This window comes from Rhea americana, unplaced genomic scaffold (genome assembly GCF_003343005.1).
Source record: "Rhea americana isolate MKP2758 unplaced genomic scaffold, rheAme1 scaffold_74, whole genome shotgun sequence".
Lineage (NCBI taxonomy): Eukaryota > Metazoa > Chordata > Aves > Rheiformes > Rheidae > Rhea > Rhea americana.
The window spans coordinates 3,027,880-3,043,271 of record NW_028186912.1 but is presented as its reverse complement, the minus strand read 5'-3'; the positions used below and the strand labels follow the sequence as shown (position 1 = coordinate 3,043,271).

Sequence of the window (15,392 nt, the reverse complement as noted above, 5' to 3'; positions counted from 1 at the left end):
AAAAATATTTATTTTCTACTTCATTTTGGTATTGAATGGATTATTTTTGTTTGGATAACAGCCACTGCATCTTTATTGAGTTTTATTTTTGGTAAATGCTGAAAATAAATTATGTAACACAAAAAAAGGAAACCTAGACACACCATGCAGAGACTCACAGAGACCTGCAAACGAGCATATTAATTTTGTGTATGTCCATTTCTTTTGATGATTCAGTTTGTGGCCCAAAACTTTCAAATTATTCAGCTGTAACAATCTAAATGATCTTTATGGAAACTGTTCTTATAGCTTGAACTGAAAACGGAGTTTTGGCAAAGAAGGTTGTGGTATTTTGCAAGATTCYGTGTAGGCATATTTTGTACTGACATTTTATGTCTGAATTACTTTTTTTTAAAGAAGAGGTTTACATAATTTGGTGGTSTCTTCGTTAAGAGCAAGTAGAAGTGGGCTGTGTTTACCTAATTTCCTGCTAGCTTTTCAAGAGCCAGACTGCCGAAAGAACTGAAATAACAGTGGTGTTGTGGAGCACAGCCCGTGTGAGGAGAGGCGAAGAAGGCAACCTGCCCCAGGGGACATCCGCCTCCCCTGGGTTTCGGGTATAGCCTGAGGGTATGCAGTTTCCCTTAGGTGTTTGGCCAGCTCTTCTGGATGGTTTGGGGCAGTGTAGAGACTCATGAGCCAATGGCAAAGACAGTGACATTGCTGATAGTGTTAACTCCATAGTCCTCAAAAGCTTTCTATAAAGGATCGAGGAGGGAAAGGGAAACCTTGGGGTACTTTCCTCCTCTGGGCATTGAGGAAGGAGCCGTGAATAAAAAAAATACAGTAGTGGATTAATTATAGCAACAGGTTCCCATAGTTTCTATGACTGGTACTCACCAGCGCWAAAGTGAATGAAAAAGGTTTTATCTGGTCAGGAGATGCTATAATTTGACATTAATTGTCAGAAAAAAAAGAATTTACTTGCATCTTTTTGTCTTTTTATTTTACATCCATAGATCGGTGAGTTATTAAGCACTACACATCCTGCCAACAAAGCCAGCTTAACTCTCTTCTGCCCTGAGGAAGGGGACTGGAAAAATTCCAACCTTGACAGACACAACCTTCAAGACTTTATTAACATTAAACTCAACTCAGCTTCCATATTGCCCGAAATGGAAGGACTCTCTGAATTCACAGAGTATCTGTCAGAATCAGTAGAAGTGCCATCACCCTTTGACATTTTGGAACCTCCAACCTCAGGAGGCTTTTTGAAACTCTCCAAACCCTGCTGTTATATTTTTCCGGGTGGAAGAGGGGACTCTGCATTATTTGCAGTGAATGGATTCAACATGCTTATCAATGGAGGATCTGAAAGAAAATCTTGCTTCTGGAAACTTATCCGGCATTTAGACAGAGTCGATTCCATTCTGCTCACTCACATTGGAGATGACAACCTGCCAGGAATCAACAGCATGCTTCAGCGAAAGATAGCTGAATTAGAAGAGGAACAGTCCCAAGGATCTACAACCAACAGTGACTGGATGAAAAATCTGATCTCCCCTGATTTAGGAGTTGTATTCCTCAATGTTCCTGAAAATCTGAAGAACCTTGATCCTAACTTTAGAGTAAAAAGGAGTGTAGAAGAAGCTTGTTTTACTCTCCAGTATTTAAATAAATTGTCTATGAAACCTGAGCCTCTTTTTAGAAATGTAGGAAATACCATTGACCCCATCATTTTATTTCAGAAAATGGGAGTTGGCAAACTGGAGATGTATGTGCTTAATCCTGTTAAAAACAGCAAAGAGATGCAATATTTTATGCAACAGTGGAGTGGTACTAGCAAAGATAAAGCTGAATTCCTGCTACCAAATGGCCAAGAAGTAGATATTCCATTATCTTATTTCACCTCTGTCTCCTCCCTGATTGTGTGGCATCCAGCTAATCCTGCAGAAAAAATTATTCGAGTTTTGTTTCCTGGAAACAGTACCCAATATAATATTCTAGAAGGACTGGAAAAACTCAAACATTTAGACTTCCTTAAACAACCAATGGTTACACAGAAAGACCTAACTGGGAACATTGCTAGTCCAGCTGTGAAACAAGCAAAGTTAAAACAACGAACAGACAGCAAGGAGAGCCTTAAGCCTGCTGCAAAGACACCACCAAGCAAGACAGTCAGAAAAGAATCTAAAGAAGAAACACCGGAACCACCAAAACCTAGTCCAGCACCAGAAAAGCCTCAGAAAGTAGAAAGCAAGGAAAAAGTTCCAGTTAAAAAAGAGAAACCAGCAAAAGTGGAGACCAAACCTATAGTGGCAGAAAAAGATGCAACAAGTAAAGAGGAGCAGTTAGTGAAACCTGAAACTGCTGAAAAACAAGCTACAGACGTAAAACCAAAAGTGGCAAAGGAGAAACCAGTGAAAAAAGAAGTCAAAGCAAAACCTGAAGAAAAGAAAGAGGAGAAAGAAAAACCAAAGAAAGAGGTTTCTAAAAAAGAGGAGAAAACACCCATCAAAAAAGAGGAAAAACCCAAAAAAGAAGAGGTCAAAAAAGAAGTTAAAAAAGAGGTGAAAAAGGAAGAGAAGAAGGAAGCTAAAAAGGAAGTGAAGAAAGAAGCTCCACCAAAGGAGGCTAAAAAGGAAGTTAAAAAAGAAGAGAAGAAGGAAATTAAGAAGGAAGAAAAAGAAGCCAAAAAGGACATCAAAAAGCTCCCTAAAGAAACAAAGAAGACAGCTACTCCTTCAGCTGAAGCCAAAAAACCAGCAGCAAAGCCTAAACCACAAAAGAAGGAGGAACCTGCTAAGAAAGAACCAGTACCTGCTGGAAAGCCAAAGGAAAAAGGGAAAATTAAGACTGTGAAGAAGGAGATCAAAGTCAATGGAGCACAAGCTGCCCTTGCTGCAGTTGGAGCTGCTACCACAACTGTAGCAACAATAGCAGCTGCAGAAATTGCAGCTAATGGAAAAGAACTTGAAGCTGAGAGATCCCTCATGTCTTCACCAGAGGATTTAACAAAGGACTTTGAAGAATTAAAAGCTGAAGAAGTAGAAACAATAAAAGAAACAAAACCTCAAGTTGCACTCATAGAGGATGAACTGAAACTCACAGGCACAGTCCAAAAAGAAAAATTAGATAATGAAGGACCTGCCGAGTCCTCTGATGAAGGCATAACTACCACAGAAGCTGAGGGTGAATGTGAGCAGACACCTGAAGAACTGGAACCTGTGGAAAAGCACAGAGTTGATGACAATGAGAAGTTTGAAGATGAAGGAACTGGCTTGGAAGAATCATCTGAAGCAGGGGACTATGAAGAAAAGGCAGAAACAGAAGAAGCTGAAGAACAAGGAGAAGATGAGGAGGAAAAGACACCACTGGACACCACAAAACAGTATATGGAGGAAGTAAGAAAAGTGGAAGAGAGTTCAGAAGAAATACTGGCTGAAGCAGAAACTAGAATTAAAGATGAAAAATATATTGAAAAGGCAGACTATGAGGCATCAGATGAACGGGCTGAGGAAGACAGGGAAGAAGCAGTGGAAAAGGCAGAAACTGAAGAAACTGAAGAAGAGGAGGAAGACAAAGCAGAAGATGTCAGAGATGAAGAAGAGACTGAAAAAATAGAAGCTGAAGAAGATTATGTGATGGCAGTGGTAGACAAAGCTGCAGAAGCTGGTGAAGTTGAAGATAAATATGGCCTACTCATAATTACACCAACTAAACGCTCAGAACCTCAGTCTCCAGCAGTTGAGCCAGCTTCTTCTATCCATGATGAGACATTACCTGGTGGTTCAGAAAGTGAAGCCACTGTTTCTGATGAAGAAAATAGAGAAGATCAACCTGAAGAATTTACTGCTACTTCAGGTTATACACAGTCTACCATTGAAATATCCAGTGAACCAACTCCAATGGATGAAATGTCTACACCCCGGGATGTCATGAGTGATGAAACTAACAATGAGGAAAGTGAGTCACCCTCTCAGGAGTATGTGAACATTACTAAATATGAGACATCACTGTACTCTCAAGAGTTTGGTAGACCTAAGCTCTCTCCACTTCCGGATGCTTTCAATGGATTATCTGAAGGATCCAAAACAGAGGCCACAGAAGGTAAAGACTATAATGCTTCTGCTTCTACCATCTCACCACCTTCTTCATTAGAGGAAGACAAATTCTGTAAATCTGCCTTCCAAGAAGTATACCGGCAAAAAGAAAGTGAAATCCAGGGCACTGCCAAATTAGAAATCAAAGAAACCTATCCAGAAGATGTTGGTGGAAAATATAGTCCAACCAAGAGTCCAGCTGARAGTTTGTCCCCTCCATCACCAGTTGCCAAAACACCACTGAGTGAACGCAGTGTGAACTTTTCCCTCACTCCCGATGAGATCAAGGTCTCAGCTGAGCCTGTCTCCTTTACTACATTGCCTGATGCACATCAAGAAGTAGCTGAAGAGCATTGTGCAAGCCCTGAAGACAAAACATTAGAAGTAGCATCTCCATCACAGTCCGCTGCTGGTAGTGCTGGCCACACACCTTATTATCAGTCTCCTACTGATGAAAAATCCAGTCAGCTTTCTTCTGAACTCACTGAAAAGTCAGCAGAAGCTCCAGTTAGCTTTGAATTCAGTGAAGTCAAAGATGAGTCTGCAAAACCCAGAATAAGCCCTATGGATGAGCCGGTGCCAGATTCAGAGTCTCCTATTGAAAAAGTTCTCTCACCTTTACGGAGTCCACCATTAATAGGTTCAGAAACCTCTTATGACACATTTTTGAGTGCTGAAGCAAAGTCTCCTACCAGAGATTATGAAAGTCCTTCTGAGGGAAAAACTGAAAAGGAAAAATCACCTGTTCAGATTAGCCCAACATCTGAAGCCAGCTCTGTGGGCCTTTTCCAAGAAAAGCAGGATGAAAAAAGCCTAGAGTTCATGGCAATTAAAGAAGGCTTCAGCTTAGAAAGGAAAATGGAGGATACAGAGCCCAGCAGCTCTCAGTCTTCACTGGTCTTGGATGAGCGGAAGTTAGCAGGTGATCTCTCACCTACTCAAATAGATATCGGTCAGTTTGGTTCCTTAAAAGAAGACACCAAAATGTCAATTTCTGAAGGCACTGTTTCTGACAAGTCTGCAACACCTGTTGATGAGGTTGTAGCAGAAGATACCTATTCCCATATAGAAGGAGTTGCCTCTGTCTCTACAGCATCTGTTGCTACTAGTTCGTTTCCAGAACCAACTACTGATGATGTATCTCCTTCTTTGCATGCTGAGGTTGGATCCCCTCACTCCACAGAAGTTGATGATTCTCTTTCCGTGTCAGTTGTACAAACACCAACAACATTTCAGGAAACAGAAATGTCTCCATCTAAGGAAGAGTGCCCACGGCCCATGTCAATTTCTCCACCAGATTTCTCTCCTAAAACTGCAAAATCAAGAACACCAGTGCACGATCTTAGGTCTCCTGAGCAGTCAACTATGTCAGTAGAATTTGGTCAAGAGTCCCCTGAGCAGTCTTTAGCAATGGACTTCAGTAGACAGTCTCCAGAATATCCTACGGTAGGCACTGGTATTCATCATATATCTGAAAATGGACCAACTGAAGTAGATTATAGCCCTTCAGATATACAGGAGCCTACTTTTGAGCGGAAGATTTCCCCTGTTGAGCAAACATCTTACTCTCAGGAGAAGGATATTTCAGAAATTATTTCAGTTTCTCAAATTGAAGCTTCATCCTCAACTTCATCAGCTCATACACCTTCCCAGGTAACTTCACCACTGCCAGAAGAACCTTTTTCAGGTGCTGTTCCACCCAGAGATATGTCACTACATTCTTTTACCTCAGAAAAAATGCAGGGCCTGGGAGAAAAGCTGTCACCAAAGTCTGACCTATCTCCATTAACTCCAAGGGAATCCTCTCCTCTGTACTCTCCTAGTTTTCCAGATTCACCTCCTGCAGTCACAGAAGCAATGTCAGCAAGTCGCGCATCATCGTTGTCACTGCAAGTATCCTCTGACAAAGCGTTTGGCTATCAGACTGGTATGTTGGAAGAACCACTAACAAAGCATAGTCCAGAACCTTTAGCCACTCCAGAAAAAGAAGATTCAGAGAAAAGCAGCAGGTCACCAGAAGAACTTAGTTATTCTTATGAGGCAGCTGAGAAAACTACAAGATCACCAGAGGATATTAGCTACTCCTATGAGGCAACTGGAAAACCTACCAGATCACCTCAGGCCTCAGATTATTCCTATGAGGCAACAGGGAAAACTACAATGTCACCTGAAACCACAGATTATTCCTATGAGATAACTGGGAAAACTGTGAGGTCACCCGAGGCCACGGATTACTCCTATGAGATGACAGGGAAAACCACCAGGTCACCYGAGGCTGAAGATTACTCCTATGAGACAATGGGGAAAACCACTAGATCACCAGTGGCCACCGATTATTCCTATGAAACAACAGGGAAAACCACCAGATCACCCGAGGCTGAAGATTACTCCTATGAGACAATGGGGAAAACCACTAGATCACCAGTGGCCACCGATTATTCCTATGAAACAACAGGGAAAACCACCAGATCACCCGAGGCCACAGATTACTCCTATGAGACAATGGGGAAAACCACTAGATCACCTGAGGCCACAGATTACTCCTATGAGATAACAGGSAAAACCACCAGATCACCCGAGGCCACAGATTATTCCTATGAGATAATTGGGAAAACCACTAAATCGCTTGAGGTCACAGATTATTCGTATGAGAGGACTGAAAAAGCTACCAGATCACCTGATGCTGTGGATTACTCTTTTGATACAACAGGGAAGACCACTAAGTCACCAGAAGCTGTTAGCTACTGCTATGAGACAACAGGGAGAACCTCCAGGTCGCCTGAGGCCATGGCTTATTCCTATGAAACAACTGGAAAAGCTACCAGGTCACCTGAAGATACAGATTACTCATTTGAGACAACTGGGAGAGCCACCACCAGGTCACCCGAAGCTACTAGCTRTTCCTATGAAGCAAGTGAACATTTTACTCCAGGAAAATCATTAGCAGAATCCCGTCAAGATGTTGATTTATGCCTTGTGTCCTCCTGCGAATATAAACACCCTAAAACCGAACTTTCACCCTCATTCATCAACCCAAATCCCCTAGAGTGGTTTGCAAGTGAAGAACAGTCTCAAGATCAAGAAAAGCCATTAACTCAATCTGGAGGAGCTCAGCCACCTTCTGGTGGAAAACTGCCAGCACGGCAGTGTGATGAAACACCTCCCACATCAGTAAGCGAATCTGCCCCATCTCAGACTGACTCGGATGTTCCTCCCGAGACAGAAGAGTGCCCTTCCATCACTGCGGATGCTAACATTGACTCTGAAGATGAGTCAGAAACCATTCCAACGGACAAGACAATTACATACAAACACATCGATCCTCCGCCTGTCCCAATGCAAGATCGCAGCCCTTCCCCTAGGCACCCTGATGTCTCCATGGTGGATCCAGAGGCTTTGCCCATTGACCAGAACTTGGGCAAACCTTTGAAGAAGGACCTCAAAGAAAAGACAAAAACAAAAAAGCAGGGTACTAAGACCAAGTCTTCCTCTCCTGCTAAAAAAAGTGATGGTAAATCAAAACAAGTGGCTTCCCCAAAGCCAGCTGTAAAAGAATCTTTAGACAAAATTTCCAAAACGGCTTCTCCAAAAAAGAAGGAGTCTGTTGAGAAGGCAACCAAAAATATCTCAAATCCAGAAGTAAAACCTCGAGTGGAAGAGAAGGATAAGGACACCAAGAATGCAGCAAATTCAACAACATCCAAGTCAGTGAAGACTGCAACTACAGGTAAAGACAGATAAGAGCTCTCTAATGTTGAGGTTTTCTTAGTGGTTGCGGTTATGTCAGGTTGCCTTTATATCAGCTGAGATCATGGCACCCCCCCACACACACACACACAAAAAAGGTCCATGTTTTAAAGAAATCCAGCATATAACAGCCACACTTAATAGAATTCACTGAATTCGCTTTTGTAATTTGAGAGACTTCTTGTGTCCATTTGCTCAGATGTAAAGACCTAGAGCAAGTGCATCAAATATGAAAAGCTTAATACTAGCTGTCTAAATTGTTAGGCCAGTCAATATAATTGAAAGTGCTGCTGTAGGTGAAGTGAAATTAGTGAAATGAGCCACTTTTCATTATAAGAATAATTTAGACAAAATACTCCTTACAAAAACAAATGTGAGAGGCGGAAGTTCTATATGAATTGGCTGTTTTCATTACTTTGCTGGATTAGTTTTAAAAAGATTTTTGTTTAATTGAAACAGTAGTAAGAGCACTTTCAGTGACAAAAGCATGTACATCGCCTAATCCAGTTAAAGTCTTATGCCAGCAGTGATGACTAAACATATCGGAAGTTAATGTCATTTTGAATGACTGTTGTGTACACTAAGTAGTAATAAAATATGAATTAGATTATTCAAGGAGGCATTGTGCTAATACGTTGTTTCCTGCAGGTCTTGTTACAGAGTATTTTGAGGATACTTTGATTTTTGCCATTGTYAGGAGCAGTGTTCTACTGAAAGCTTGTTGCAAGCAGCAGGTCTAGGATTCAGTGGAAGCCAACCAGCATTCCGCTATCTGCRGCGTCTCCATTTATGCTGTTCACCATTCCTTTCTTACACCAGTGTCCATGTCTCTGTTAACAGATGCTTTTCAAAACAGCGGTATAGTTCCTCATACCTTATACATCTCCAGCACTTTAGCTCTGTATTAGATTTGTCTTCCTTGAAGCATACTTCTTAGGTATATGCTAGAGCTGAAACCAAGGCTCTACTTGATATTGTCATTTAAACATAAAATTTCATGTGTAGTATTATTTTTACTGTTTGTATCTACACGCCAGAAAAAATGTATCACAAATTTTTTCATGATAAAAGATGATTTTGTAACATACACCATAGTTACCCCCTCCCAAGATCCTTCTTTCCTCTCTTCTGCTCACATATCAGAGCGTCCTGCCGTAGCTGTAAAACAATTCTGGCATATCAGCAGCTGCTAAACCTCGTTACTCCCTGATACCCCAAAACTTGAGACTGCTTCAAACCTGCGTGGCTTTCTGTATGACCCCAGGAGCAAAGTGCTGGGGTGGTGCTATAATCACGTATACCCCAGTCTTTCCAAAAGCTGTACCGCTTAACTTGGAAAATAATACTCCCATTCACTCTATGTAATTTAGTAATCACAGCCCTGCAGAGTAACTGTTGAATAATAGTAGCACATTAATGGGAAAGGCTCAGTCAATTGCTGGTTAAATGTGGCAGTGAATTTTTATTGTATTATATAATTAGTTACATATATTCAGATTTTTTTCCTTCCAGTACAGTCATGATTTAGATGCAACTAAACGGGAGCATGTCATTAGATGTAGGAGGGTAACAGCATAATTATTCCAGAGGACACAGAAGTAGAGCTGTAGCTATGTGACGCTTAGCCARCATGAGCTATTTTAGGGAATATCACATCACCAATTATAATGGTAATTAATAAATGCTCTTTTCAACCAGTCTGTGATATATTCTTGTTTGATTTTCTAAGGACCTGCAAACAGTAAGTTGACAAAATCAACAGCTGTGCCCCCAGGACCCCCGGTGTATTTGGATCTGGTATACATCCCCAACCACAGCAACAGCAAGAATGTCGATGTTGAGTTTTTCAAGAGGGTCCGGTCATCTTACTATGTGGTGAGCGGGAACGATGCTGCTGCCGAGGAGCCGAGCAGGGCAGTTCTGGACTCCCTGCTGGAGGGCAAGGCCCAGTGGGAGAGTAACATGCAGGTATGCTTTTCTCTACTGTTTCTACCTGGAAATTTAAACTTCCTCGGGAAACAACTGCAGGAAGCAAGGGCGGACTGTGGCAACCAGGGTGCCTTGTTCACTAGTGATTTGAGAGGACGCACAGGTGAAGCCTCGAGTGGGCCTTACCTGGCAGCGCACCCATTTCTGACTCTTCTAATCTCTTCCTGGAGAAYAAAACAGCAGCCACAGATCCGGCTCAGACTTGCCTCCTCCTCACAGCAGCAGCAGCACTTGCATGGTTTGCTGCTGGGCACGTTCACTGCCCCCAAGCTGCCCGTTCAGCCTGTTGTCCTGGGCCCCTGCCAGTGCTGCTGCCCTTCCTTCTCTAGTGAGCACTGCAAAACCAGCAGCCACGGGGGAGAGGGCGGGACGGACGGTTACCCACAGCACATCACCTCCTCCTTCCACTCCCCCCAAACCGTTCTCCTCATCTGCACTATCATACTGCAGCATTATTTTCAACAACTATGACCCCGAACAAGCCTTCCCCGCCAGTCCCAGGAACGTCTCAGAAGCAGTTTATCCCCTTTAAACTCCAGGGACCTCAACAAGAAGTCTAAGGAAGGAAATGGGAGTGAAACTCAATCCAAAACAGTTGGGAACTCCTGGTTTGCAGTGCCATTTGGCTTAACTGTATTTGAATACTGTCTGATCTTATTGCTATACCATATAGGATCCAAGTCTGGAAACCTTGCAGTTTGTAAGCACGAGAGAAAAAATGAATGTTTCATAGTTTATAGTTATCACGTATACTTGGAAACCTCATATGCTCTTCTGATGTAACACATAAATAAAAAATCTTTGTCATAATCTAGAAAGATACCAATGCAGACTAAAGACTGCTACTTCTCTGGAAAACTACATCTCAGCATCTTACAGAAACGAGTTTTTATTTTTATGAACTACTTCTTCTGGTTATTTTATCCTATCTTTGCATATAGTTATTTTCTCTTACCCATTCACTTATTTGGGTATTTACTACATAAAGATCCACTCTTTCCAAAAGGGGAACATTTGCTGGTTGGGACTTCTGAAAAGATGTTTTTCTTATCACTGTCCATGTCTCAGGAGTTCTCCTGTTTTGTGTTGTAGGTGACCTTAATCCCAACCCATGACTCAGAAGTGATGAGGGAATGGTACCAAGAGACCCATGAGAAACAGCAGGACCTCAACATCATGGTTTTGGCAAGCAGCAGCACTGTTGTTATGCAAGATGAATCTTTTCCTGCATGCAAGATTGAACTGTAAGAACAAGACCATGCACCACAACATTAAACTTTGTTTCCAGAAATTCTTCAATTTGAAAACACCTTTTCTAAAAATTCAACTCATCTATTTCAACTGCTGAACTATATACCTGCCAAATGCTATACTGTGTCAAGGTGATGCAAATCACTAATATTTTTCCGTCTTTGCTGATTGCTAAGGGAAATAACAGTATTCCCATACTAGGGTTCAAATTACTGCGAAAAAACAGATCCAGTTTCATCTCCGCTGAACATTTGGAAACCATGCACTAGCAACCCCAACTGACTTCTGCCAGGTAGAGGCATTTGCCCTCTAAAGAAACACAAAGAGAGAGAGAAAGAGAGAGAGGGGTAGGAGGAGAAAGTAATAAATAATTAGATCTGCATTAGTCTCATGGCAATAGATGTATCGCTTACTGCAGTCTGCTTATACTCTAACATAAAAAGAAACTTTTAAATTTATGTCAATCTGAGCTATTGCAAAGGGGGTCCTTACTTTACAGAATTAAGTTAGCTGGAAAATAAAAAGAAACGGAATGTGGCTAGGAAGCGACATACAACCTAAACACTCATTAGCAGTTATCCACTTTAATTTGAACTCTGCATACTGACATGCCATAACAATCATAGACCAAATATGCAAGCAGTTTGAACCCCGTTCAGAATTCGAAAACCTTTCTTTCCACATGCAGACATGTTGGTCTAAGGCATGCTCCCAGTGAAAATCCACTTACTAAACTCACAACTGACCAGTCCACATGCTTAAACACCCACATCAACAGCCAATTAACTGAAGCAAAATACCAAAGCAGTTGGGAGTACATACAGTAGACAATTTGCCTTAGAAAGTGACTTGAATGTACAAAGAAACTTGATGCACTTATTTTTTAATGTTGAGACAGCAAGTTTATAAAACATCTGTGTAGGATCATAGTTACACCAGTAAAGAAGTGTGAGTGTGCATGTGTGGTACTAGAAGCCTATCTGACTGGTCAAGCGGCTTGGTGCTAAGAATTACGTGCGTTAGTTACGTGGTCACTTCATTGATGCACCCGGACAGCTCAACAAGGCAAGAGGAGCATTTTTTCTGAAAGCTTCTTTTGTACTGTGGAAGCAAGATTGAAGTGGTGTCCAGTATCAGAGTTGCAAAACTTAGCGAAACATTCAGGATGATGAGAAAGGTCACCTGCGAGTCTGTACAGTATTCAATCTTCCTTTGTCTTATCTTATTTTGTTTAATTTAAGAGTGAATATGGGAACAAATGTACAGATCCTTTTTTTTAGTGCTGCGTGAACTTTTAATAGATGAATTTTTAACAAAAGTTTTCATTTACAGGAAAATGCAAAGAAAAAATTTTCAGGTGAAGGCAAAATTTTTTAGTAGTTTTATAAGATAAATGAATAATGTTGTTTAAGGTTCTGGTGAGAATGAATATTGCGGTAACATTTATTGAAAATAGACAACTGCCAATACCTTGGGGGAGGCGGGGGGTGCCCTGGTGATAAAATTAACCTCTTGATGATAACAGAAATAGAGATTTGAAAAGCTGATTGCCTAATGTTTACAAGGACATAACCTAGATTCTCAACCCTTGGAAGATCTTGAAGGAAGGTAGAATAAGCAATGATAAGCTAAAACAAGTCACATCTCCCCTTCCTTTCCCCCTTCCTTTCCCCCTTCCTTTCCCCCTTCCTTTCCCCCTTCCTTTCCCCCTTCCTTTCCCCCTTCCTTTCCTTCCTCTTTAGCTCACTTGCAGAGGAACAGCATATACAACAGTTCCATAATTTAAGGCAGTTTGGATTTTTTAGTCTCAGAAGCTTTACCCAAGTGAAAATATTGTTACGTTGTAGGATGTTTGTGAATCTGAATACGAAGAAGGTGTAAAGGCCTCCAAAATGGAGATATGTGCTGGTCTCTATGATTCACCATTGTGGCTGTTATTAAGTTTCATGAAGTAGTGAATTATGACCTCGTTTTATTTTCTTTACTTATAATTTATTTCAAATTTGCATTGATAGGATTTTTTTTTAATAGGTATATGTTTGCACTCCTAATTTTTATGAGGGTTTTTTTATATACTGCTTTAGGGCCCTTTAAATATGGGCTCCTAAGGCCCATTTAATGCTGTGAATTACTGTTTGTCAGTTGGTGGGGTTTTTGATTAATTTTAAATGTTTTCTTTCTTTTTTAGGTATCTCTAGCAATGCTGTTTTATTTATTGCTATACCTTTTAAGTCCTTACGGATAACTTAGAATGACTATGGCACAAAAGGCAGATGGAAATGTATTGTGAAAACAAACGTTGGCTGRGTTCATAATCGTTTACTTAAAATCGCTTTTGTAATACATAGTCTTCAAAGTTACAGGCAAAATATTTGGCAGAATAGTTGTATTATTTCTACAATTCTTTCTGCTTTGTCTACTTTCTTATATAGGTAAGATTTCAAACTTTGAGTGGGTGGGAACAGATTTTCTGATTCTCTGAGAAAATCCGAAGCAGTTTGTACCTCCGCTTTGGCAGAAAATCTGTTTTAAGTATAGCAGTGGTCCAGAGACTAATCTCACTTATGCTGCTGTAAATCAGCAACAATTTCACTGCAATCAGTGAAAGTTACAGTTATTTGGTCCTACTGTAAATGAAATTTGAATCAAGCCTTAAATTTCCCCAAGTAAGTTTGTGATGGCTCAAGTATTTGTTTTTTTTAAAAAAAATAGGCAGTTACAGCCAATCTTAAAAGGTACATTCATTTTTTGCTGCTACAAGGATATTAAAAACCCAGTCTGGCTGTTCTGAGGTACTGTAATGCCTGTTCCATCCATTCCCTTTTAAACGACAACCACACCTGGGTGTAATACGGATACGAACTCCTCCATCAGCTCCTCTTGCCCTTAATGTCTTTCCTGCCTGTGGAACTAACCTAACTGTGCAAGTCCTAGTGCTGCACAATTAGTTTAGTAACAGTCATCAAAATGTACCGTGTACATTAACGATGAGTGCTGTTGATCAGCATAGATTTCTAGGAGCATGGTTTGATATTGATTACTCTAATTATAAAGGTTCAATATTTGAGTGTGAAGGACACTCCATTTAAATGGTGGTATTATCCATAACAGCATCCCCAGTCATGATCTTTGTGCTATTACTCTACTGCTAAATAAAATTCAATGAAGAATTAACTTTAGAGATCACATCCCACTCCTGAACTTGAACAGGGCCTCTCTTGCATGCCTTTTCCAAGTCTTGTGGTGGGCCTGGCTTCAYTGACCGCTACTTTTCACTCCATCTTTCATAGAAATCACTTTTGATTTTTTTTTGATTACCTGACATACTGTGGTGAATGGAGCTAACTGTGTATATGAATGTTTTTTTTTTTAATTGTCTATGATAGCTTACGCATTTTAGGAGAGTCCCGGTACTCATTTACTAAGATTTAATCAATTTTTAATTGAATTTTCAATCCCTCCCACCACAAGCAAGTCTGCTCCAACGAGCACTTACTGTGCATTTGGGACATTTCTGTCATACGCTTCTCTTCGTTCATCTGTCGCCAGAGGTTCTTGCTCAGTGATGATGTTTTGAGAGAAATAGTAATTTTGTTGGTCTGGATTTATTAGAAAAGGAAGAAGTATAATGTTTACACTTGAAAGAAACTGTAAGCTTTCATCTTTTCACTTCATAATTGAACAAAACACTAAAAGCAACTAGGGGTAAGCATTTCTTAGAATGCAATTATATTATTCACCTGGTTTAAAAATGTTTGCTATTTAAAATTAAAAAAAAAAAGAAAAAAAGTCCGTTTGTTGTGACTTTACAAAAAAAAAATCTAAAAAGCTAAATAACTAAACAATGGCATAAAAATATTGAAAGAAAAAGAAAAAAAAAGAAGAAAAAAAAGAAAAAGCTTCTCTGCACTAGACTAGCTAGGAGCTCCAGATGGCAGGAGCTTCCTCTTCAAGACTGGGCTGTAATCACAACTGTAAAAGAGCAAATCTGAAGTACGCTTTCACACATTTGCATGCAGCCGTTTTATCTTCCTACCCGTGGAAAGAAACAGTCTTGTTGCTGGCTGAGAAGCACCTCACACACCTCCTCTCTCTTGTTCTGAATGGTGTTTGTGTCAGTCTGCAGCTGTGTATGGTATTATGTCTTATAATCCTGCATCACTTCTATTCTATCCAGTCATATCTAATGTAGAAAATTAGTTTCCAGTGAAAGTAATATGTAGTGCTTTTATGATATTTGTGTGCAATATCCCCTCTTCCATTGAGGATATTTGATGTAAAGGAAACAAACTCAGTTCCACAATAAAATACAAAAGTGGTAAA

General features: G+C 40.5%; 1 protein-coding gene across 1 annotated transcript in view; it reads left to right on the top strand.

Annotated features, from left to right (window-relative positions):
- MAP1B (microtubule associated protein 1B) overlaps positions 1-15,392 on the top strand; it is a 69,015-nt gene extending 53,623 nt beyond the window's left edge. Inside the window, exons 5-7 of the mRNA XM_085322057.1 lie at positions 999-7,809; positions 9,559-9,797; positions 10,911-15,392. Of these exons, the coding sequence (XP_085178183.1) occupies positions 999-7,809; positions 9,559-9,797; positions 10,911-11,066 (7,206 nt within the window). The 3' untranslated portion in view covers positions 11,067-15,392. The remainder of the gene's footprint in view (positions 1-998; positions 7,810-9,558; positions 9,798-10,910) is intronic.